The sequence below is a fragment of the Fistularia commersonii genome, chromosome 25, assembly GCF_037954325.1.
Source record: "Fistularia commersonii isolate RoL2024-O1a breed Wild chromosome 25, RoL_Fcom_v1.0, whole genome shotgun sequence".
NCBI classification, from domain to species: domain Eukaryota; kingdom Metazoa; phylum Chordata; class Actinopteri; order Syngnathiformes; family Fistulariidae; genus Fistularia; species Fistularia commersonii.
The window spans coordinates 9,417,443-9,442,543 of NC_141308.1; the positions used below are offsets into that span (position 1 = coordinate 9,417,443).

At 39.9% G+C, this 25,101-nt stretch overlaps 1 protein-coding gene across 1 annotated transcript in view; it reads right to left on the minus strand.

Annotated features, from left to right (window-relative positions):
• Nucleotides 1–2,962: 2,962 nt before the first annotated feature.
• The window catches only part of slc1a7a (solute carrier family 1 member 7a), a 36,117-nt gene continuing 13,978 nt past the window's right edge, over nucleotides 2,963–25,101 (minus strand). Inside the window, exons 3-11 of the mRNA XM_086172341.1 lie at nucleotides 21,856–22,071; nucleotides 15,734–15,776; nucleotides 14,164–14,395; nucleotides 13,939–14,038; nucleotides 13,266–13,499; nucleotides 10,752–10,946; nucleotides 8,147–8,281; nucleotides 7,882–7,981; nucleotides 2,963–4,363 (exon numbers count right to left, since the gene is read on the minus strand). Of these exons, the coding sequence (XP_086028467.1) occupies nucleotides 4,097–4,363; nucleotides 7,882–7,981; nucleotides 8,147–8,281; nucleotides 10,752–10,946; nucleotides 13,266–13,499; nucleotides 13,939–14,038; nucleotides 14,164–14,395; nucleotides 15,734–15,776; nucleotides 21,856–22,071 (1,522 nt within the window). The 3' untranslated portion in view covers nucleotides 2,963–4,096. The remainder of the gene's footprint in view (nucleotides 4,364–7,881; nucleotides 7,982–8,146; nucleotides 8,282–10,751; nucleotides 10,947–13,265; nucleotides 13,500–13,938; nucleotides 14,039–14,163; nucleotides 14,396–15,733; nucleotides 15,777–21,855; nucleotides 22,072–25,101) is intronic.

Here is a 25,101-nt window from a genome sequence, read left to right on the forward strand (position 1 = left end):
ACCCCCCATGGGTTGTATCTTTCCCCGCCCAGCTCTGCGCTCCTTCTGCCAGATCCAGCCTGCGTCCCTAATTATCTGTCCAGCTCTATGCAGCGGCCCGCGACCCACCCCAGATTGTACCACTGCCAAGTGGCCTTGGAGCCAAATGGCAATATTCAGAGTCTGTCCAAGCTGCATGGCTGGCTGGATTCGTTGAATGTCGGCATTGAGCTAATGGGTGTTTGCGAGAGATGCTGTGATGAGCCCATTGTGACAGGGTTGAGCCGGGTCATCTTTTATCTTAGTCGAGTCAAATTAGCCTCGAACTGCACTTGAATTATAAGTACTCGCTCCAAGGTTTCCTGGACAGTAAATTGGAAAAAGACAGATATTACTGGGTTGGAATGAAAATAAATCACACTCACCGGTTTCTATGAAAATATTTGGAGTGGAACATTTTCCTCTGCACTGTATACAGTATTAGTATCAGTAAAAAATCTGAAAATGTAATGGTGCTGATAAAAGAAATCAAATACATTGATGAATTGGTTGATAGTAGAATCTTTAAATGCTGTTGCTCCAGAGCTCTGCACCTGGTACTTTTAATGAATCTGCAAATTGTGTTGATTTAACACCAGAAGGACCATATTTTAGCACATTTCAAAAGTTAATCAGGTTGAAGTTCAAATCCATTGACTTAAAACCATCAAAATGCAAAAGCTTCCACTCACGCTTTTTTTTAATGTAACTTTTATAAGAACACATAATCGATTCATTCAAAGGAATCATGAAAAATGATATTCACTTTATCCTTATCCTGCACACAGGGTTGTGGGGGCGGTGGTACACTCAACTGACACTGAATGCGACCATTCACTCACGCCTTTGGACAATTTAGCGTCATCCAAGAGCTTATTGTATGTTATTGGATGGTAGCAGGTGCATGCACGTACGCAGGCATGGAGGAAAACTTCCAAACCCCTCAAACAAGTGTTTTGAATGGGATCAAACCATTTGTCTTAAGTGGAGAATGCTGACTCTTGCACAGCCATGCAGCCCATTATGCTTAAAATGCCATATGATACTGATGAAAAAGTATATTATTTCTGTGATATATTCCATTTATACAGTATAACTGGGCTGCCAGATCTGTGAACAGCTGCTTTGTTGTCTGGCTGCTTGGCAGATTTACATGCCGGATATCCGCAGAGCTGGCAGGAGGTGTTTAGACGAGTGTTGCCTTGAAGCTTCAATGTGATTCTACCCGCGCTCTTCACTCACATCGCTGAGGCTCATCCAATGGGAATCAAACATTTTCTCAGGATTATCCGGCACCACAGGGCCTTCCTGTCCTGAGCTGTGCACGTCTTGTCGAATAGCGATCTTTCCAGTTTTTAATCATGCTTTTTTTTTTAGGCCAGTTGGCATTCACTGCAGTGAAGAAATAACCCATCTTTTATTTTCAAGTGTGTTGTAACAGGGACTTAACCCAAAAACTGATTCTAGGTCCGTCGCCTCCTGAGTATCATGGTAATCACACGAAAGATATTAAGTTGCATTTGAATTGATGAGTAGAAGAAAAATGTAAAAAGAACTGCATTGGTGCATTGAAAACATTATACATTTTAAAGCTGGATCTTTTCAGTTACTCAACATCTTTGAAAAGTGTGTTAATATAGGATGTTATTTTCTACTGGTTGACCAGCAACAGCCAGTATGACCTTTTTTTTTTTTTTTTTAGACTGGCTGGTTCGTGTCACCAAAGGCATAGTTACCCTCTTACCAAAGTGATGGAAAAGGATCTAAGAGCAAATCTTCACCTGTTTTTTTATCTTTGACTGTGTCTTAACACACTGGAGCAGTATGCTGCAAAAAAAACAACAAGAAAAAAACAAAACATCTTTCCCATTGAAAATAAAAGCTCAATGTTTTCAGTTGTGTGCTTAGACTTACAATGATGAAAATATAGCTTTTCATTACTATAAAAAGCCATTATGTAACCATGGCAACATGACTCATGCTTTGTGTAAAAAGTGTCTTGCAGGAACCCCAGTGATTGTCTCCCCAAATGCACATTGGTCCTCTGTGACATCTGAGTGGCAGCAGAGATACATTTTATACATCTCCATTTGAATATGATTCCATGTCCCTATAAAAGCAGCAACGCATCATCTGAATTCAATGTTTCTACACAAGTACACCCATTTTCTCCTCAGGGCTGCACGAGTGAAAAGTGAAATTTTTCTCCGAGGTCACTCCTGTTGCTCACACAGTTTACTTTGTCAGTTCTGCCGGCCATTGAAATTATAGCTTGTTGTAGGTGTCAGAAATGTCCTAAATTGTAGTAGAACTGCAATTTGTACCATTGTTCTTCATTGAAACTCCAATCTCACTGACTCTCCTTGGACGAAATTTTCACCGATGGTCCGACCAATTGGAAACAATGCAAATAGAGACATCAAGACTTGAAAAGGTGATGAATTAAGCGAAAAACCTTGCGAGACATTTAAGGGCTCCTGAATTGTCACTCAGTCCAAATTAAAAACAGGGTTAATTAAATTACTGAAAATCCTATTGGGAATTGTGCAGGATTGTAAGTAATTGACAAAAAAATATCTAATTTTGTCAATACTTGATGATCACTCCCACTTCAAATTAAGATAAGGAAATTTTCAAAAAAATAACCCCCAAATCTCAATGAAATGATCCAAAGATATACAGAATTTGGCGGAAAAATTAGTGAAAACACATTTACAAGAAACATATGTAAAAATGTTAGAAATGAACCATGGACATGGAAGGCTTGATCATGAATTAAAAAACGCCCTGCAGCCTCCTCAGTTTTGAACCAAACTGCTGACTTGCCTAGTTGTGTTGAAAGTTTGATTGTCATTAAGACTTTTGTGTGTTCACACCCTTTTTCAGTTGTGTCTGAAAAAAACAACTCAAACGGGAAAATATGTTTGTATTTTCTGATATTTTTCATTTCATGAGGTTTTCTTATCACAGAGTTCATACATTTCTTTTTTTTATATATAAATTTGGACTACACTGAAATGTTTCTTTCAACAAATACAGAATGGCAAAGCTTGAAACATATTGACATGATAGTATTTTCTACAATTTAATCTTTGAAATACACACATGTACAGCATATATCACATATTTGGACACCGGTCAGAGTGTCAACTGGTGTCATTGTTGTTGAGCTGTGTTTTTTGTTTTGTTTTTAAATGCAACGCACCGTTCCCATGTTTCTCCTTTGATCGTTTAAGGCAAAGAGGGAATACACCGGGGTGCAAAGTCTGCTTTACACAATTTCAACACAAGGACAAACTCATCTTCTTTTTCATCATGATTGCTCTCATCCTTTTTCCTGCATCACGGTGAGGAAAGTACTGTACTGCAGGTGTGAGAGCACAAGGCAGAGAAGTGCAGGGGAAAAGGTGTTTCCGGTAAAAGAATCCCTCACCAAGTAATTGCTTTAGGTTGCTGAGGTTTTTTTTTTTTTTTGGGAGATCCTGTCATAGTGTCGCTGAATTAGATTGTTATACTACTTTGTTTTTTGCGTTACCCAGTCGGTGAATCTAATCTCTAAAATGCCTCTGAAGAGACGACACCAGGCGGATTGCCTGAGTCACACGTGGCCGAATGCAGTGAAATATACAAAAAAAAAAAAAAAATCTCATTTAAATGTGCTAGCTCATACCAAAACAGATCATGATAAATGAAAAGAACTGTTTCCATTGTATTTGAGGTCCTTCAGTTAAATATAATATTTTTCATTTTTTCTTCTAGAACAGCCGCCACTTCACATCCACCCAAATGTTTTTGAAACCTTTGCACTTTGAAATGCCTATCAGCTGGTGCGGCACACCATCACTGGCGGTATCAAATAATACATACCTGATATATATATACACAGACAAACATAAACAATCAGATGTGGGTCGTTATTTAGATGATGTAGAAAAAGAAGTCTTTGTTTCCTGGGTTTGACCTGCATTCATCCGCTGTGGGCTGCTCTCTTTTTCGGAGGGGTTGAATGATCAGTTAGTTATTCCTCTCCTGCTGGTCCAGCAGCCGCGGGGGTGTCAGTAGCAGTCGGAGGCGGCTTTTATACGTTTGTCTCCAGCCCATTCATGTCAATGGAGCAGTGCTCCTTGTCTCTGTGGCCTCTCTTGTGATGAGAGGAGTGTGCGAGTTTCTTCTTCTCCACCGGCCGAATCCCCTCCTCCAGCTGAATCAGCCGGGCCACGTCCGGGGACAGGTGGCCGTGTTTGGTGCCCGGCGGAGGCGGCTGGTAGCAGCCATTCTTCTGGTTCTGGTAGGTCATCATCTGCTGGATGCTGATCATGGGCTTGGTCTCGCAGATCAAGGGTACCTGCGTGACACGAGGGAGGATTGTAGGTCAGATGGAATCATTGCCTGCAAGCAAATTAATCCAGAATTATTTGAAAATAAAAAAAAAAACAAAAAAAACGGATGAAACAAATCATATAATTGTGTAAAACAAAAGAGAGGAAAAAATATGCAAGAATAACGCTGGAGGGTTTTAACATTGTTGACTTTCTTATGTTTTTTAATGTAATTTCAAACAAAATATGCACGTATTCATTTATCAATTGATTATTATTTATCAGAAATTGAATATTTGAATTTTTTTTTTTTAACATGAAGTGCCGCAGCAATTTAGGTTTAAAAGTTTGAGAACATTGTCGCGTAGTGAGGTGAGAAATCAAAGTGGCAATAAATGACCAGAAATGAGAGGGTAAAAGTAATAAAATCAACAAGAAATGCGGGTGGTTCCAAAATCATCTCTGATATTATTGGGTTTAATTTATGATATTGATATGATCATTGGATGCTTACATTTGTGTGTTCATATTCCTCAACAGTAAGTTGAGGATGACAATAAATCAGGTTTTTGAATTTTGATTGGGGGTGTCTAACACAGTGGCTTTGCATTTTTTATTTACTTTTCAGACAAGATACAGGGATGGGCTGGACATTTCACAGAAACCGTCAAAGAGCATAATGACCAATATGTGTGACGCTGAAATATAAAAGAAAAACAACCAATATGATAGTTTCTGTTTTGATTGGGGCGAGAAAGAAATGTGAAAAGACAAACTGGAACAAGCGTAACCCTAAAATCCATAACGAAAGCCCAAGTAGACCTTGTAACACCTCCTCACTTCTCCTGTCTGCACACAAATTAAAAAAGAAGCAGGAAGCTCTGCAGCCGACATGAATACAAACACTCTTTTGCTGATTCTGTGCACTGACAGAATTTTTCCTAAAATCTGTAATTTATTTTTCTCTGCACCATTGGGTCTTTCTTCTATCCCAGCCAATTCAAATAGGCCAATTAATCCTTCAGGTTGAAAAAACACTCACGCACAGTATAATAAAAGATCTGATGTCAGTCAGATCAGTTTGTGTTCTTTGGAAAGAAGAAAATGTGCCTCACTCGAACTGAAAACCATTTAAGTCTGGTATGTCATTATCACATGGTTTTATCGTCATACTTGTTGATAATATTGGACTTAGTCAAATGACCTTTGTTTGATTAAGTCAAATAAACTATAAACAAATATACATTAAATACTTGATTCATTTATTTTTGTCATAAACTGATGACTTGAGGTAGTTCCTCGCCATGCATTTAACATTTTTTTCTCCTTCATATATCCCGTTAACGTCGAACTGCAGCAAACAATAGTAAAACAACTCCAGTATTTAAAAAGTAAAATAAAATAAATATAAGTTTCTTCCTTGTATTCATGTTTTTTTTTTCATTTCTTCATTTCATTACAAGTATTTGGCTTCCACTAAAAGTTTAATTTATCATCTCAGAGTCATCCCTTGGATGCTGACAGTTGGAGCCAATGATAAAAACAAAGAAAAAGATTTAAAATGTGCCAATCCCCACTAGCAGTAAATAATTGGATGAACTAACTCACATGTGAGAAAATATAGTTACGATTTCAGATTATTTGGTGATTTCTTAGAAGTTTTAGTTAGATTCAAAAGCTTTTTTCAATTCTTGAAATGGAGGAGCCAAAGGTTTGCGTCATAAACTGTTGCCTCCTCCAGAGGCTCCAGCAATCAATTCTCTGTTGGAAAGTTTAACCTCAGGTTTTATCCTGTATCTATACTCCAAATCAATATTTTATATATTCACTCACTTTTTCAAATCCAGACTCTAAACTCCCCTGCTCAAATTGAGACTCCCTGCAATTACACTGCTTCCTTTTGTATTATAGGTTTCTTTCGCCTATTTCATTAATACCTGTTTTCAACCTTGTACGTGTCCTTGGGAGTTAAGAGAGGTGCTACTGAATAAAATGAAGAATAATTATTAATAACCCTATAGCATGATGCACCTTCTCCCTTAAAAGGCCATTTTATAAATGTCTTTGTATGTTACTGCAAATTTTCCATTGCATTCACATATTAATATTTCTTTATTTTAGCACAAGGCATATTTATTTACATAGTCCCATTTTATGCATTTTATCATTTATATTTTACCTCTCTTTTCTATACTTATACACTCTTTGGTTTATGATGGCAGCACAGTTAAAGTACTGTCTTACATCTGATGACCCATCAGGAACAGTTTTCAAAATTCTGTAAATTATCGCAGTTTTCTTTGGCTGTATTTGAAGTAGCACAGATTAGACTAAATATGTGTTTGTGTTTTAAAAGTATTTCAATCCTCGCTAGCTTTAGAACCAGATGCACACAGTGTGTTTGGCGCAGACCTGCAAGCAAAGCATCAAAACACAGCAGGATTCTGACCTTCTGATGCTGTGGCTTTTGTACCCCATATTGGTATAATTCCAAATCCTAAGGTTTAAATATTGCAGAAACGTTAATGAACAGAAAAAAAAAAAAAAAAAAAATCTAATTTCTCACAGGAAAAAAAGACATGCCTTCTTTGAAGAAAACATTTTCAAGTAGTTTTGTATAATTAGATTTAATTAATTTATTCGTTCAATATTAAGAATTCAACTGAATTCTAAATTCTGAAGTTGAAATGGAAGTTTTTTTTTAGATTTTCAGCCTGGTACCAAGCTGTAAATACTTGGGACTTTTACTTTTTAGTGATCTGCATTTTTCTGTTTGGTCTCGGATGTTGTCTGTTTGATTCTAGGAGATGTCTTGAGAAAAAAAGCTACATTTCTTTTACAAATATTATTCCTCCTCCTTCTCCTTATCCAAGATAGATATTGATATTTTGGATTACAATTTGTCTTTTGATGTAAAACTAGTTTTTTATGTGAGTATTATTATGACTATCAGTTGTCTGGTACTTTCTCCTCACCGTTCAAACCCCTGTTATCGTAGCCTGTTTACTGATGATACCGTGCTCTTTGATGCTTCGGGTTATTTGCCCAAAACTGAGCTCAAGGTCTTTGAAAATATTCTGCCCATTTCCATTAAATTTTGAGTCGGCCAAAGTCAATATACATGATGACTTCATAAATTCTCAAAGGATGGATATGAATATATTTCCTTTCCTATCTTTACTCTGCGCCACTCATTGCTATCCTGTAAGCTATCTGATGAAAATAACGGAGTCTCAACATCGACACCATGGCAGAGAGGATAGTGGAAGTCAGGAGGAGAAAACCAGACTATTGTTGACTTTACTTCCTGTGGGGGACATTCGAACAAATCTTCGATTTCTGTTTATGAGTTGGAGATTAACAGCAGTCAGTTTATGTGACTCAGCGAACATCTACGTCTGATCTACAACAGCGGCCAAAACACAACACAAAGAACTGCCGATGAGATGATTAAGAATTAATCCAAGGGCCTCCCATTTACGGTGATATTATTTTCTCTAAACGAATCGACACTTTTAAATTTCCCTGAAGTCTCTGCTCTCACCTGCTCGCCTTCTTTGACAAAATCTTTTCTGCAGATATGAGCCATGATGCCCGTGGCGAGGGCGTCGCCCATCACATTCACCATGGTCCTGAATCGATCCCTGTGGGACAGCATGGGATCAAACCCATCGTTAGTTGGAAAAAAAGGGAACGCAGAGCTTTTGCGAATCTCATTTCCACATAATTCAAACCTGCTTCGGAATAAAACTTTAACCTTTGCTTTTGGACATCAGTCATTTGACCGAACGGCATCTTCGTCTACTTACAAAGCCCAATCGACGGCGATGATTAATGTGATGTCATCGGTGGGCAGGCCAACAGAGGTCAGCACTATCACCATGGTAACAAGCCCAGCTTGCGGGATACCAGCTGCACCAATGCTGGCTGCGGTGGCGGTGATACTGAGGAACAGAACACCATTGTATATATTTTTTCTGCTTTACAGGAAGAGGCCGTTGCCTCCATAATCATGGATTTGTACGGCGTCTCCTGTTTCTCCATAGACGGCAATGATAACAGGCTGATCACCGAGTAAAAGAACAAAAGTCATTGTTCAAAACATTTGAATAGTTTGCCGTACATGCCTTTTTTTAAGGTCATCTTTTCATTCAATATGTTTCCCTTTGACAGTTCCCTAAATGCCTTAACTTTGTACCTATTATTGCTGTAGTGATGCAATAGATGAATGGAAAAGAGCAGCTTACTTTAGGTGTTTTCTCAGGATTTATTTATGGTACTTATTGCTAATTTGGGGATTTTTTTCCACAATATTATATTTCACACTTTTTCTAAAAATATTTAATTTCTTGCTTTTTGAAGGGTATTTTCTGGTTAACCTTCAATTCAGTTACTCATTTTAAGCAAATTTCTTTCTCATTGTGAAGGATCTCAGAAATATTTCTGATTTATGTGGGATATTTTATTGCTGAATATTCAAGTTCTTGCCCATTTGTGATTGCTTCATTACAATTTTAGGGGAGGGGGTATTTTCAATTCAAGTTTACTTGAATTAATTTTCATTAATTTCATTAATTTTCATTTTTGTTTTTTTTTACTGCTAATTCTACTGTTAAGTCTTTCTGTTTTTTTCATTCATTTTGTTTTTTTCTTTATACATTATCCCTTTGCTAAAAGAAGGCTTTCACCAGGTGACTTTATCATTTGGAAACTTCCTACTTTTACATCATATCTTGCTCATCTTGATATCCCTTGAAATACAGTTCTCATCGCTGATGGCTGAAATAAGGTATTTTTCTCCTTCCTTAATCGTATTCGAAAATCTCTCCTTCTGCCTCACATGCTGCTTTGGGGATCACAAAAAGAAAAAAGCAAAAAGAAGCACATGACTTCCTGCACCGGTAGAACATGGAGGGGATGTTCTGTCTAAGATATTTGACATATGTGCACAAAGTGTGCTGGGTAGGGTGGTGGTGGGGTGTTGGGGGGGGGGGGGGTGCAGATGGAGCAGCTCTGTGGTCAGCAGCCAAGCAGCACGGTAACAGAACGCAGAGCAAAGGGGAAATTATTATAATTCTGGCGTGACAAGGGAGATGAGTAATACAGGTCATATGGGTTTTACCACCAAGGGATTATGAGGGAACGGTTCCAGGCTGACGCCATGAGGAGAGGTCTGCTTAATGTTATTACAGTAGAACATGTCATCAAATCAGAGGAGAGACAAGCTGATTTTCTGGACCTGTTGTTTACTTCAAGGTATGTGGCAGCAATAGGAGTGAGCGAGGGGTCACCGGCGTCTGTGTCCGACACTCCCTGCAGCTTCCAGACTGATTTAGTAGAAATCAGATCAGACTAAGAAGCTCACGGGAGCCATAATCTGCATTACATTTACATATACGTGTATCTAGTAAATCACATAATATTTTCATTAATTAGAATTAAACCAAATGTGTGGCATAATATAACAGTCTCACATGTCCCACCAAAAAAAAGGAAAGGACCGCTCATAGAACTGATTAAATAAGCAACTTTGCATTTATGCATAAACAAAATGAGTCACAGTTTTCACTGCTTTCCAGCCACATCCACAGACATTTTCAGATATCATAATAACAGCTGGGAAATGATATACCTCTGACAGTACTTCTTACTCAACTCTTATGTTAAATTGAGGAGCATATTCCCCTCATTTATACTATATTGTATATTGGCCATGGCAGTCGAGGGCAGCAGTAAAAGGATCAATGGCTCAGCTCAGGTTTTGAATAATCAAGTCAAATGATTGAACTTGATAGCATATTTTATTTGTCGTAAATGTCGATATGTCTACGCTTCTCTCTTGTGTGGTTTCCAAACAATTTATTGATGCTCCAGGTTGTTCTTTGACACTCCATGTCCAACCTTCTGGCTCACGTTTGAAGTAATATGGCATCCAAAAGGGCCCCTCCCAAAATGACCAATCAAACCGCTGTTTTATGTCATTGTGGTATTTTGAAAAAAGGAAAATACGGACGTTATCTAATCATGCATGAAGCATGAAATGACTTTATTCACAAAGAATAATAAATTGACGTTCTTTTCCTTTAATATTTATTCCCGATTTTGTTGAGTTGTTCTCTGTTGAAATTCTCCACAATTCATTCCAAATCAGCAGTATTTAGTCTCAAAATAAATGACCAAAAATAAATCCCCTTGAAATAAGTCAACAAAATCCATGAACAAATGTAAACACAAATTCATTTTTTTAAAGTTGAAAATACATAGACCAATTGTGTACTTTGTAGACATATCTGATGGATATAAGAAAGAACTAATCACTGAGTGGATGCAATGATGTGAGTTTTCTTTGGATTTCCATTAAATTGGGAGTAAAATGCCTGATCCTAAAAATGCCTAATCTCGCACCATTCTTACCTAATTGTAATGATCTGTCCAAAGTCAAGTTCATAATTATTGACTTGGGCGATGAAGATAGCTGCCACTGCCTCGTAGAGCGCGGTGCCGTCCATGTTGATGGTGGCGCCGACGGGCAGCACAAAGCGGATGATGCGCCTGTCAATGTGGTTGTTCTCAAGGAGGCACTTGAAGGTGATAGGCAGAGTGGCAGAGCTGAAACCAGCAGAGAATAAGTCATGAAAATCAGCAGTGAGATATGAGTTTCAAATGCAGGATTTTAGCAGAGTTTTTAATTTATGATACTATAGAAATGACTTCTTATACAAATTACAAGCAGTTGCTGCCTTTCCTTCGCCGGGGAAAAGTGACCGTCATTCACAAGAAGAAATTAATATTTTCAGAACAGGAAAAATTAATGAGAACTAAAACCCACTGTGTTTGTAAGACCCATTGTCACCATGGGAACTCATTGTGACTGCCGTACCTCTGATGAACCCTTGGGAAATGAGAATGGCAGACGGTCCAAACTACAGATTGAACTTATTTTTTTTCAAGGCAAATTGCAAATCTTTCCGGAAGCAAAATAAATATACATGATTACTTTTACAGGTGCATCTCAACTTGTATCGACCGGGAGGAAAGAAATTTGTGTGCTATTTCCAAAAAGCAGTCAAGGCCAAATTAACATCTGGTCTTCTGTCTCTCTTTTGTCCAAGTCAGAAATTGAAACAGCTTCAAAACATCTAAACACGTCCGCCAAAGCAACAGGAAAAACACAAACTGGAATTGCCCCAAAATCAAATGTGGGAGCCAAAACAAAGAGATAAGACGGTGCACTTGTGATGGCTTGTAGAGAATAAATTTGATGATTTGGAGAGCCCTCTCCGTGGTAAACGGGTTTGTGTGTCTCAGTGATCCTGGGAGCTATTTTGTGGGGGACCAGACAAAGCACAGACAGAAGACCCCCATGAAGAAGAAAAACACTGGACCCAGTCTTCAATGGCGAGTGCCTGGTGGCCCTTCACCCAAGGGGCCCAGCTGGGCACAGCCCAAAGGACTGTTATGGGTCCCTCATGGTCTCACCAGTCAAAGGAAGGGCCAAGGGGGTCGGGTGCAGTGCCGGTCTGGTGGTAGCCAGAGCGGGGGACCTTGGTAGTCCGATCCTCAGCCTCAGAAGGTGGCTCTTGGGACACAGAATGTCACCTCTCTAGCGGGGAAGGAGCCCGAGCTGGTGCGCGAGGCTGAGAGATTCCAACTAGATATAGTTAGATTCACCGTGACGCACAACATGGAGTCTGGAATCAGGCTTCTTCAGAGGAGCTGGACTCTTCTTTACCCTGGAGTTGCCCCCGTTGAGAGGCGCCGGGTAGCTTTGGGCACATGGTTGCCCCCTGACTCAGCGCCTGCACATTGGGGTTCAACCCAGTGAACAAGAGGGTAGTCAAGAGGGTAGGCTCTGACTGTTGTTTGTTGTTGTCAGGGTCCTTGAGGGAGCATGAGAGTTAGCCCAACCAGTCTACATTCATTTTGTGGATCTGGAGAAGGCATTTGACCAGGCTCTGCAGGCAATCCTGTCGAGGGTGCTATGGGAGTGTGGAGAACCGAACCCCGTTATGCTCGTCATTCTGTTTGGCCCTTGTATGATTGTGTCAGAGCTCGGTCCGCATAGCCGGTTGTAAGTCGGATCCGTATCCGGTGAGAGTAGGACTCCGCCTCAGCTTCTGTTCATAACTTTTATGAACGGTATTTCTAGGCGCAGCCAGGGCGTCCAGGGGATTTGGTGGCGGCAGGATCGAGTCTCTGCTTTTTGCGGATGATGTGGTTCTGTTGGCTTCATCAGGCCATGATCTCCAGCTGCCACTGGAGCGGTTCACAGCCGATTGTGAAGCGGCCGGGATGAGGATCAGTACCTCCGAATCCAAGACCATGGTGCTCAACCGGAAGCGGGTGGAATGCCCACTCTGGGTCGGGGTCCCAAGTGGAGGAGTTTAAGTATCTCCACGTCTTGTTCACGAGTGAGGGAAGGATGGAGCGGGAGATTGACAGGCGGATCGGTGCAGCGCCTGCGGTGATGCGGACTCTGTATCGTTGTGTTGTGGTAAAGTGGAAGCTGAGCTGTAAGCTGAGGCTCTTGATTTACCGGTCGATCTACGTTGCCACAATTATCTATTCACTCGAAGAGGTTTCACAAAGAAGAGTTCCATTCTTCTGAGTGAAGAACCCAAGAGACTTCTTCAAAGAAGAATGAGGGGTTAAAATTTCTTCAAGTGAAGAAATTCAAGTCCAGTTGCCACAACAAGATGTTTTTGACAAGTATAAGTATACATGCATATCTCAACATGTAACAACTCCTGTTAATTTAAAGACATCTCCTGGTACAAGGTTAAATGGGTGGAAACAGTAAAAATCCTCACTTTCTGCAATACATGTACTTATACTTTGATGTGATGCTATTAGAAGTTGTTCTTGTTAACATTAACAAGGAAATATAAGCTATATGAGCACACACAGCCACAATATATTATTTTTTACCTTGAGGATGTGGCCAAGGAAATGAGTAGGGCCTGTAGAATGCCTCTTATGTAAACAATGGGACTCTTCTTCGTGATGAAGAAATACATGGCTGGTAGGATGAAGAGACCATGTAGCACCAAGCCCATTACTACTGTGATGGCATAAAAACCCAGCTTCTTTCCCATCGCTGAAGGATCGTCCATCTCCAGGATCTTCCCGGCGACCAGGAAAACAATGCCAAATGGAAAATACCTTTGAAATTAAGAAGAAGGATAATATCACTGTCTTCGATGGCGCATCAACTGAATGCAGACAGTTAATTAGCAATCCTATCAGACCCGTTATTTGCATACTTATGCGAGAATCTGACATGTCTCATGCCAAGCAAAGTGGCTCTGTGAAGTTTTGAGCAGTGATGCTTTTAGCTCAAAGCTTTGTACTAAAGTCATGGAAAAGCATCAATCATATCACTCTCTAGAGCAGTAGAGTCTCCAGACTCCAGAGTCATTGCTATTCTCTTTCTTAGGCCACAGCATTTCGTTCTTCATCGAAAGAATAAAAAAAAAGGAAAGTCAGACATTTGAGTCAAGATTAGAATAGCAATCAGTTATCAGTATTTTAATCAGCAACTGCTTTAGTTGACTGAGACTGAGCTTTAGTTGACACTTTACTTTGATCCTATTGCTTTTACCAGATGACAATGGCAACGATCTTCAACACGGCTTCGTTCAAGCTTTGGCAAAAGTTGACCAGAGCACTTCCATTGGGCCCCATTCTCCCCAACATAATCCCTGGATGGAGAAAAAAAAAATCACATAAAATTCGTCAAACATTTACCGTCATCAGTGGATGTATGTGGATGCAGACATGCGTACCGTGCACATAATAGAATATCAGAGCAATTATACCCTCATACCCATAGTGGCGGAGAAAATGACGATCCCCAGCACATTCATGCCTTCACTGGTGCCAGGTGTTGTTTTCATGATAACATCAGGTGGTGGCGTGAGGTCCAAAGAAAAGTTCTGGACATCTGTGCCGTTGTCGTCCTGGATGCCATAGATATAAACTCTACGTGTCGTTGTCTCGTCCAGGAGCTGCGCGACTGTCGGTTTTGGGATGAGCTCTGGGACTCTTTGTGTTCGATACTTGAAAGCGAAATGAGAGAAAAACATTTTTGCGCACATATATTTGTGATTGCATCATTTATAGTGTTCTATGAATTTTATCTTGTACTTTGTAGTATTTTGAAAGAAGGATTTAGTAGAAAATAATTAATTACTGGCATCAAAGTATATTTCGAAACAGTGCTTATAGTTCTTTAAGTGGAATAGTGGAATTCAATATGTTCCTGTTGCTATGGCAACTTAAATTTAAAGCCCAAAAAATGGAAATGAGGGGTAACAAGTAGTCTGGCTAAATGGAATGGCAACCAAATATACACATCGATAATCACATTATATATTGTTTGTGCAAATGCACAAAACATATAATTGACAAATTATTATTTAAAAAGAAATTCTAAGACTCTGATGTGAGGTCAGTAGATGAATAGATAATCATTTTTCTGTTCTATAATTCATTTCTCTCTAAAATAATTTACTATCTTGATCCCACTTCTCTATCTGTACATTAAGATATTCATTGATTATCTATTTTTTTGTGAATATCATATGCTGATCTTTCCTTTTGCTATCTTATATTTTACATAAAGCGTTATTACATTTTTTTCAATATATTTCTATTATGTTTAGTGTTTTTTGAATAATTCAAATTTCTATTTTCTAATATGTATGGTATGTATCTTTCTCTTCAAAGTATTTCATCATGTCTTATTCTTGGAGGCAACAATAGTCTCTCAGTTATGACCTCAATGACTGAAATGCTGATTGTGTGAAAAGCAGCTTGGAAATTTGAATCAAAACATAATGTGTATCGTCTTTCTGGCGCTGAGCTGATTCCTTTCTGTCATTAAGTCATCTCATATAACTGATTACAGCTGTTACAGAAAATTGCTTATGTTGTGACATTATCTCTACCATGGCGGTATTTCAAAAGGCGCTCAAATATCAGCCAACTACTTCAGACATCTGTCAACCTTCACTTGAGAGGCCAGTTTTGTCAAACTTTAAAAAGAAAAAGCAATATAAATAAATTAAAAAAGACTCATTGTAACATAAAGTTCATTAAGGCAAGCTATTTGACGAAAAATGTACATGTTTTGATGTGACAAAATGGAAAAACCCTCCCCGACAGGTTCAAGGCTATTTGATGGTATTATTGCGCTTACGTATTTGCAGGCAGTTCAATGCTGTGGATCATAATGATGAGGTGAACCAAAGTACATCTTCTGTTCTGGTTTTAATATAAGGTCACAAAATGGTCGCCATAAGAAAAGCATGGATCACTACGCTGACTGAGGAAAAATATTCTCTGCTAAGAAACTTGCTAAGTTGTTTTTATTACTCAATCTTGGCGGAACGTACCTGTTGAAATGTAGCTTGAACCAGGTTGGCCGGAAACATGTTGCTGCGGAAGAGAATGAGGAATTAATTATTTTTATTTATATATCATACCACACCATTGGAATTCACTGGAATCTTCTGGATTTTCCTGTATAATGTTGTGACAGTCGCATGCAGGAGCAATAAAAACCTAAATGCATTAGTGTCTAAATGTGGATTACTGTACAGGACTGTCTCAGAAAATTAGACAATTGTGATAAAGTTCTTTATCTTCTGTAATGCAATTAAAAAAAAAAACAACTACTTATTCATGATATTCTAATATTTTGAGATAGGATTTTTGAGTTTTCTTAAGATGTAAGCCATAATCAGCAATATTAAAATAATAAAAGGCTTGCAATATCTCAGTTGATTGTAATGAATCCAGAATTATGACATTTTTGTTTTTTTAATTGCATTACAGAAGATAAAGAATTTTATCACAATATTCTAATTTTCTGAGACAGTCCTGTACATGTGTAGAAGTAGATAACAAAAGCAGGCCTCATAGCTTATGCACCAAAGGTGGTTGAAGAGCGTAGAGACCCCATTATAAATCCCCATTGAGCAAAGATCAGGGCTCTGAACAAGATAAATACCGCTTGCGTAGATTTACAATCGGCCAATTTTCACGAGATACAGTCATCCTCTGGCTCGGCTGAGAATGAAAACATGGAGGCTTTGGTAAACAGGTACTGTATATTTTGATCTTTTCGTGACATGACAAAGGAGAAGGTCAGATATGACGTTTTGACCATGAAAATGCCAGAACATTACTTCCATATACGGCGGCGATATTTTTTTCCCGGCTACTGTTACTACTGTTGCAGCGGCTCGGAGCGAGATCGACACGTGATATTCTCAGGGAGCAAGAATCTCCTGTTTGTTGCAAATAGAAGGTGATTCTACACAAGGACTCTCGCTGTCCTGCTTCTCCTGGTGTGCAGAGGTCCATCTCTATTCTGCCCTACAATTTCAGCGATTATAGAATATTTCGAATAACACTTGGATCACACATCTGACATATGCTTATGTAATGAAATCATTTAAGAAAGGTGTAATAGAAAACAATAATTTCCCTGATTACAAAGCTATTGGTAGTGTCTAACACATTTCATTCACTCATTTATTGGGTAAGTGGTTTCCAGAGTAACATCTGCTGTAACATCTAATGTCGCTTGACATAAAATACATTAGCTATTAATGCACGTGATCAAACACATGAATATCATACTAGTAGCCTAGAATGTGAGTAGAATAACAAAAAGCAGGAAAATATAGCTTGTAAAAGGTGCAGAACACTGAACACAAGCACTGAGTGAGATAGCCTGAATCCTGTGTCATTATGGATGACAAAGGCACGAACAGAAGGACGCAGAAAAACGCAAAAGGGAAATAAAACTCTGCAGGGTCTACTTGTTTGTTCAAGAGGTTTAAAGGAAAAGCTGTTAATTACAATTTGTTTTTTTTTTCTATTCCCGATGCTGATGCAAGGTTGGGTAAAGTTGCCGGGGGTTCTCTCACGGAGCCATGTTTGCTAAAGAAAAAAAGGAAACAGCAATACATTTGAAGTTAACTTGAATTAGGTTCACATCTAGGGTCTCTGGAGTTATACCTCATAAATGCTGTCATTATATATCAAAATAGATTTGAAGCTAGTGACTCTATCACAGTTAAATTGTAGAAATCCCAGGGGATTTGTACAGAAACACACAGAAAGCCTACAACTGAATATCAATTTAGAATTCTAACATTTCTTCAAAACTCGATGTAACTGTAAAAGATGTAATTAGCCTCCCCCTCAAAGCAAGCTGCAACGCACCTGCCTGCTGCCTGTATGATGGTCATTTTGTATTTCCTCTCTATTTACCTTTCTCATCTGTAGCGATATTGGATTCATGTTCTCACTCTGTAAATGCTAATAAGCCCTATTTTTCATACTAAGAGCTTTTCCGACTCCATTTTAGTAATGTTCCAGTAATATAGCTAAAACCTTATGTGCTGTATGTGCCTATGTCTGTCTATTTACATAGACATGCATACATGCATACAGTATATATGTACATGTGTATGTATAAATATGCATATATAGCAAAAGAGATGGGCAAGAGAGAGATTATAATTTTGATAAGAACAAAAACTTGGCGGGGGGTTTAAAAAACAATAACTTTCAAGTATGTAATTTTGGGATAAAAAAATGGAAAAATTCAACTATCGAATACATTTTTTTTTTATCTCAAGATTTTTCGAATGGATTAGCGAGTGTCAATTGATGTGTTTTTGTGTCTTTTGTGGCTGTTTAACAGTGCAGAGAAGAGCGCCTGTCTGTCACAGCTGTAAAGCTCACAACGCAGAGCTCGAGTTAATCAGACAGCCTGTTTCCACTGTCGAACAACGTCAAAGTATACAGTGCATCCCGCGGTTGATGTAGATGACACGTTGTCTTTAGGGACAGTGTGATAGAAATCATTGCATTGCAGTGGTCAGATGGCCTACCCTGTGTCTGACATATATCCTATGTCTGACATATATCAAAGCAGGCTAATGAACCATTTAGATCCTGTGCCTCTAATAAATCCAAGTATGCACTTATTCATACATACTGTGCTCATTATCACACACCACACACACACGCACACACACGCACACACACACAGCGGCAGACTGTCAGGCCCATTTGTTAGTATACCAGTGTAGTACGCCTGCATGATAGATGAAGGCTTTAAAGAAGCTTTTCGAGATAAATCCAAAGCACAGCTGTGCTCTACAAAACAGACGCACACATGCACACACTGACATCCCGTGAACGTCAGAGCTTCAGCACTGGCACATAATCAGTTGGATTTGATGGAGCTTTGCCAGTCTACTACTTCCCTTATACATCCATTCAAAAACAATTTTTGATCTGGTACGATTTGATTTTGTCATTGAAAACCTAGATTGAACTGTTGTGTAATTGTATAATGACTTAACAGAATTTTCAAATGTTAAAATTGGCCTGAGCTGCCACCTTACCATGGCGGAAGGGTTTGCGCATCCCAGTGATCCTGGGAGCCGTGTTTTCGGGGTGCTTTATGCCACAGCGAACACCATGTTCAGGCATAATGTGCACTCAGCACCAACACACCTTAGGCCGCACTTCTTTGATCGACCTTGTGCTCCTGTTGTCGGACTTGGGTCTGCATGTCCTGGACACTCGGGTGAAGAATGGGGCGGAGTTGTCAACTGATCAACACCTGGTGGCGTGCTGGTTCCGGCGCTGGGGGCGTGGAGGCGGCAACCGGCGAACCCGCTGTCTGACCACAGTGGTGAGAGATGACGTCAAATTGAAGAAGGATTCCTATCAGGCCTTTCTGGGCTGTGGGGGCTTTTGAGGCAGCTGACATGTACTGGCAGGCCAAGCGTCATGTGGCCTCATTGGTTGCTGAGGAAAAAACTCGGGCGTGAGAAGAGTTCGGGGAGACCATGGAGAATGACCTCTGGTGGGTGTCGAAGAGATTCTGGTCCTCCGTCCGGCGGCTCCGGATGGGGAAGCAGTGCTCTGTGGGAGCGGGGCACTGCTGACCTCAACTGGAGACATGGTAGATCGGTGGCAGGAATACTTCCGAGACCTCCTCTACCCTGTTGAAAAGCCTTCTAATGAGGAAGCAGAGCTGAGGGACTCTGGAGTGGACACAGTTATTTACGGGTCTGAAGTTGCTGAAGCGGTCAAAAAGCTCTTCAGGAGCAGGGCCAGGGGGTGGATGAGGTCCGTTTGGGTTCCTCAAGGCTCTGGATGCTGTAAGGCTGTCCTGGCTGTCACTCCTCTGCTTTGATGTTGGGGACGGGCGCTGCTGGACTGGCACCAGAGTGGTGATCTGCCTTTTTAAAAAGTGGGATCGGAGGGTGTGCTCCAACTGCTGTGGGATCACACTCCTCAGCCTCCCTGGTGAGGTCTATACAGCAGTGCTGGAGAAGAGGGTCTGCCAGATCTGAGCCAGAAGGAACGGTGTGGTTTTTGTCCTGGTCATGGAACAGTAGGCCAGCTCTATACCCTTGGCAGGGTCCTCAAGGTGGCAAGGGTGTTTGTCCAAGTCCACAGTCTACATGTGTTTTGTGGATCCGGAGGATTGAGTCCAGAACCCTGTTATATGGGCCGCTCGGTCCTTGCATGATTGTTGTTGGAGCTGCCGGTTGAAAGTCAGACCCGTTCCCCGTGAGTGTTGGACTGCCAGGGCTTCGCTTTGTCACAGATTCATAACTTTCTGGGCACAACCAGGGCGTCGAGGGGATCCGGTTTGGTTGCCGTAGGATCGAGTCTCTGCTTTTTGCAGACGGTGTGGTTCTGTTGGCTTCATCAGGCCATGATCGCCGACTCTCACTGGAGGGGTTTGCAGCCGAGTGTGAAGCGGGCGGAATGAGGATCAGCACCTCCGAACGCGAGATTATGGTGCTCAACCGGAAACGGGCGGGATGCCCACTCCAGGTCAGGGAAGAGGTCCTGGCCCAAGTAGAGGAGTTCAAGTATCTCAGGGTCTTGTTCACGAGTGAGGGAAGGATGGGGCAGGAGATCGACAGGCGGATCGGTGCAGCGCCTGCACTGATGCGGACTCAGTACCGGTCTATCGTGGTGAAAAGGGAGCTGAGCCAGAAGGCAGAGCTCTTGATTTACCAGTCGATCTACGTTCCTACCTCACCTATGGTCATGAACTGTGGGTAGTAACTAAAAGATCGAGATGGCGGGCATCAGCGGTCAAAATGAGTTTTCTCCGCAGGGTGGTCGGACTCTCCCTTAATGAAAGGTTGAGAGGTTCAGTCATTCGGGGGGAGACCCCGCGACCCGACTCCAGGTAAGCGGGGGAAGATGGATAGATGGAAATTGGGTATTGACAGTCTCTGCATTTATTTTTACTGTTTTTTATTAAATATTTACAATTTGTAAAATAGAATCATCACTAGGTGGTAATCTTGCTATGGGGGTTAATATCTTAACAGGTCTGTGCAACATGGCCTGGTGATTCTAAGCCCACTGACAGACTGTCACACTGACACAGTGGCTCGCAGGGCCCCGATGTCATGTCTATCACGGCAGGACTGGCCCAAGTTCACCTCACACACGCCCACTCCTTCCCCAGTTCTAATTAGCTTAGCACAATAACCCGCGGGCTCACGAGACTCAAGGATTGACCTCATGACCCGAACGCCAGCCCACATGAGACCGGCTGCACCTGACGAGTTCATGTAGTGGAAACATTTCACGTGCAATGAAACAACCACGGCTAATTCTTTACATTTATATTGCTGTTATTTACCATCCCCATGTTCTGAAAGCTGAAACTAAAAATGAAAATAAATAATAAAATATAAAATGATTTGCTCTGCTCCCTAATCCACCCTCATTTGATTTATACTCTTAATAATGCAGTGTACAAATGTTTATGCACTTTTTCAGTGGTTCTAATCAAAATTGTATCATATAAACCCCCTTGTGATATGAAAAAAAAATAAAAAAAATTTGTCCATTTATCATATAAAGAAGGACGGCCGAGTGAAACAATTAGGGATCTGATTCTTGATCTTTAGGGCGGTCTATTGTTCATGCATTACGATCTTAGGAGGCAGACGGATGAAACATTCCTGGTCTGGTCGTGTGTTGCCTCTGAACGACCAGCCACAGGTTAAACACCAATACAGTCACAGTTTAAATAATATTGAAATTTAAAGTTCAAGAATGTGCGAAGACAACCTTTGTGTAAATTTTAATTATTTTAAATGTGAAATATTTTTGTCCTTGCTCTCCTGTTTCTATACATCATTCTGTCATTCCAGTCTGATTTGCAAAGATATCAGAATCACCCTTTGGGCATCTTAAACGCTTTACAACATCAGACTTCTCTTAGTTGACCTGAAAAATATGCATGTTTTATTGTAACCCAAAGAATGAAGCAATCTATAAGTCTGGCAGATTCTCATGTGTGGACTGTGGAGTTGTTCCAGTCATGTGTTTGTATCTCATAATATCCTCCCCAAACAGGCAGCATATTGACATTACTGCAGCACCTCATGAGTGGCCAGTCCTGTCTGATGAGATTTACCGCTGAGCTATTGCCGGCAACAGATCTTACCGAATGAGATCCAACAGAGCATCTGCGGAGCTGGTCATTGGCTTCTTGCTGTCCTCTGAGTCCTCCTTCTGTGCAGCCCCACCTGGATGGATGATGTACACCATGACTATGCCCACCACCACAGCAACAAAGGTGGTCCAGAGGTAGTAGGAGATGGTCATGATGCCCAGGCGGCTGGAGCATTTGGCGTCCAGGGCGGCGAGACCTGACATCAAGCTTTGGCACGGGGAAAACAGAAGACAGTAAATGTTTTTGAATACAATATAAATGTTTGTGAAATTGTTCTAACATCCTTTTTCAGTTAGAAGCTGTAAGACCTGTGGTGGAGAATTGATTGGAAAATTAGGTGTTTGTGAAGTTTATGGCTTTGGCATTTCAAACGTGTTGATGTGAGCACTGAACAGGGTTTAAAAATACACAGTTTAAGAGGAAGGTAAAACTAATCATGCAAAACTTAAACTCCATAAACTTATGACCGGCAGCCCAATTGACTCTCATGCTGTCCATGGGAGCCATCTCCAAAACAAAAAAAGATGGAGACTCATGACTATCCCCTCGACAGTAACGGATTTGTGTGGAAATCAAAATATGCATAACCAAACATTAAACTGAAGTGCCACCAATTAGATACATATATATACACCCGTACTTAAAGTGATATTGGTTCTGCAAAACATCTATTTAAGATGAAATTCTGTCATGATTTTGGAATAAATCATGTGAAAATGAAATTAAAAAATGTTTCCATTATGCAAATCCACTTCTGAAATAAATCCCATTTCACCCCATCTTCTTACCCTGCTACACATGCCTGCATTCAGTGAAGACTGTTATTATTTTACTGGACTCAGCATATTTGCACAGCAGCAATTTTTACTGCTGTACTTTTTATAAGCTATTTGACTTCTTCTTTAGGTAACCAACTCTGCAAATTGCTAATGGGATTATTTGTGACAGTACGAGAAAATTTCATATTACATTATTGGTATCTAGATATAAAGGATAAAAGAACTTTAGTGTGTTAAATTTGAAGCTAAACTGTCAGAGCTTTTCCCCATCCCATGCTGCTTTCACAGAAAAGCCTGGTGTAAACAGAAAACCCATTAACATCAACATTATAACCAGTGGAGAATTATTTGAAATAAAATTGTCATCTCTGAGCATTCTTTCTGTGATGCAAATCATTTCTACTCGACAGAAAAGGTGATTTTTTGAATTTAGGATGATGCAAATGGATGCATTTACAATTTGCAAGGGACAGATAATTACACACCAGAAATTTAAATTAATTATCCTTTTTTTGGTTCTGTATTATAAATGTGATTTTAATGGCCTCACTCCACAGCTTTGTGCTATAATATGTGATGCTGACCTCAGAAGTTTCTGTAACATTTTAACCTGCTAGTAAAGTTCAATTCCATTTACACATCTTTCATAATTGTTTGGGATGAGCTCTATCAATTCCCATGGGGACGAGGTATGACGTATGACCTATGACCTATGACCTATGACCTATGACCTATGACATATTGTATGACATTATTAAACAACATCAGGCCAGGTCATTAAGGGAGTACAAGCGTCCTTCTGCACAAAGGGCAAAGATATGTTTTGAGTTGGATTTAACAATTAATAGTATCCTTGGAAAAAGTCTCTTTTAAGACTTGTAAAAGACGACAAGTTAATATGAACTTTTTCAGTTTTATAATGATAAACTCCAACATTCTAATACTGAAAAGATTGGAAAGAAATTTATAAAACTCCTGTGTATCTGAGGATTGCTGTTCAGATTTTAAATTGCAACCCGTGACGGACATTATCTGCAAAAATTCTTGTTGCAGCTGTTTATTTGTGCTACCTAATTTTAATCTTGACATATTGAACAGCACAGTCGGTGTATTTTTTTGCAACCAATATATCTATAATTCAATACAAAATGGTGACTTCTTCCTGAAGTCTATAACAATCTCTTTGAGTTTTTTCATCGTTCAAGGTCAGGCTGTTGATGTTCCACAAGCTCGGGTTTTTGTCATTCCTGATGAGCTCCAACATGGCTTCTAATGTTCCTGGCAATCATTTGTGTCGACTCTTTCTTTATCAAAAGAACCTCAAATGTGAAAGTGCAAAAAAAAATCAAAATTATATGAATATGCGTATGTGTGTCATGAAGTGTCTGTGTGTGCTAAGCTAAATTGTTACTATTTCTCGATCAGGATCATGTTCATGATCATTGAGATGATGCACATCACCTAAGACAAGGCACGCAAACTGGATTACGACTCTTGTTGTAAAAACCCGGGATGAAATAAGCATGTTCTCCCGCTTTGTGTCTGTGTGGGTTTTTTCCAGGTTTGTGCTCACAGTCCAAAAACATGCAAGTTAATTGCAGACCTGAAATTGTCCAGACATGAGAATGAGGGAGATTAATTGGTGACCGGTCTGCGGCCAATGACAGCTGTATAGATTGTTCATAAATGAATATACTATTGAATGTTGGAATAAGAATAAGACCTCCCTAGGTGACTATACAGCTTATGAAAAAAATCAAACACACCCTGTCAGATTAACATATCAGTGCACAGGATTAAACTGAGCATTTGTGATATTTCATTTGTTGGTTTCTTTGTTAAATTGTTAAAAAAAAGTTCTCTATCAAACCCTTACCATTATTACTACTTCAAGCTGAGTGTTACACCAAAAAAAGTGCACTTAGAAAATGGTTGTGCTAGGAGGCACAAATGTCAGCAACACACTCACACTCACACACACACACACACACACACACACACACACACACACACTGCTTGCGTATTTCATTTCAACTTGCCCTCTCCTGATGACACATATTTTCTTTGTCGGGTGACAAAGTGGGTCAAGGATGAAGAAAGAAAAGTCTAGGCTAGTCATCGAAAACTAGACAACAATGTTAGGGAATTTAAATTGTATGTAACTTTTGCACTAAATTTAGCCCTTTTTAAAAAAATAAACCGCTTTTTAAACAGCATTTTTAAAGCTGGTAGCCTGTAATTCAATGTTTTATTTTCTTGTATCCTCATGAATTCTCAGAAATCATTTTGACGATATTTGACGTATTGCGATATCTTGCTGAACTTCAAGGGATGATCATCGGAGATCCTCTTTCAATCCTCCAAGTGGAGCTTTCTTGGTGCTACAACTACAACTACAGAGATGATATACAGCACATACGGTATTTACATCATGATGAGGTATACACATTTATATATC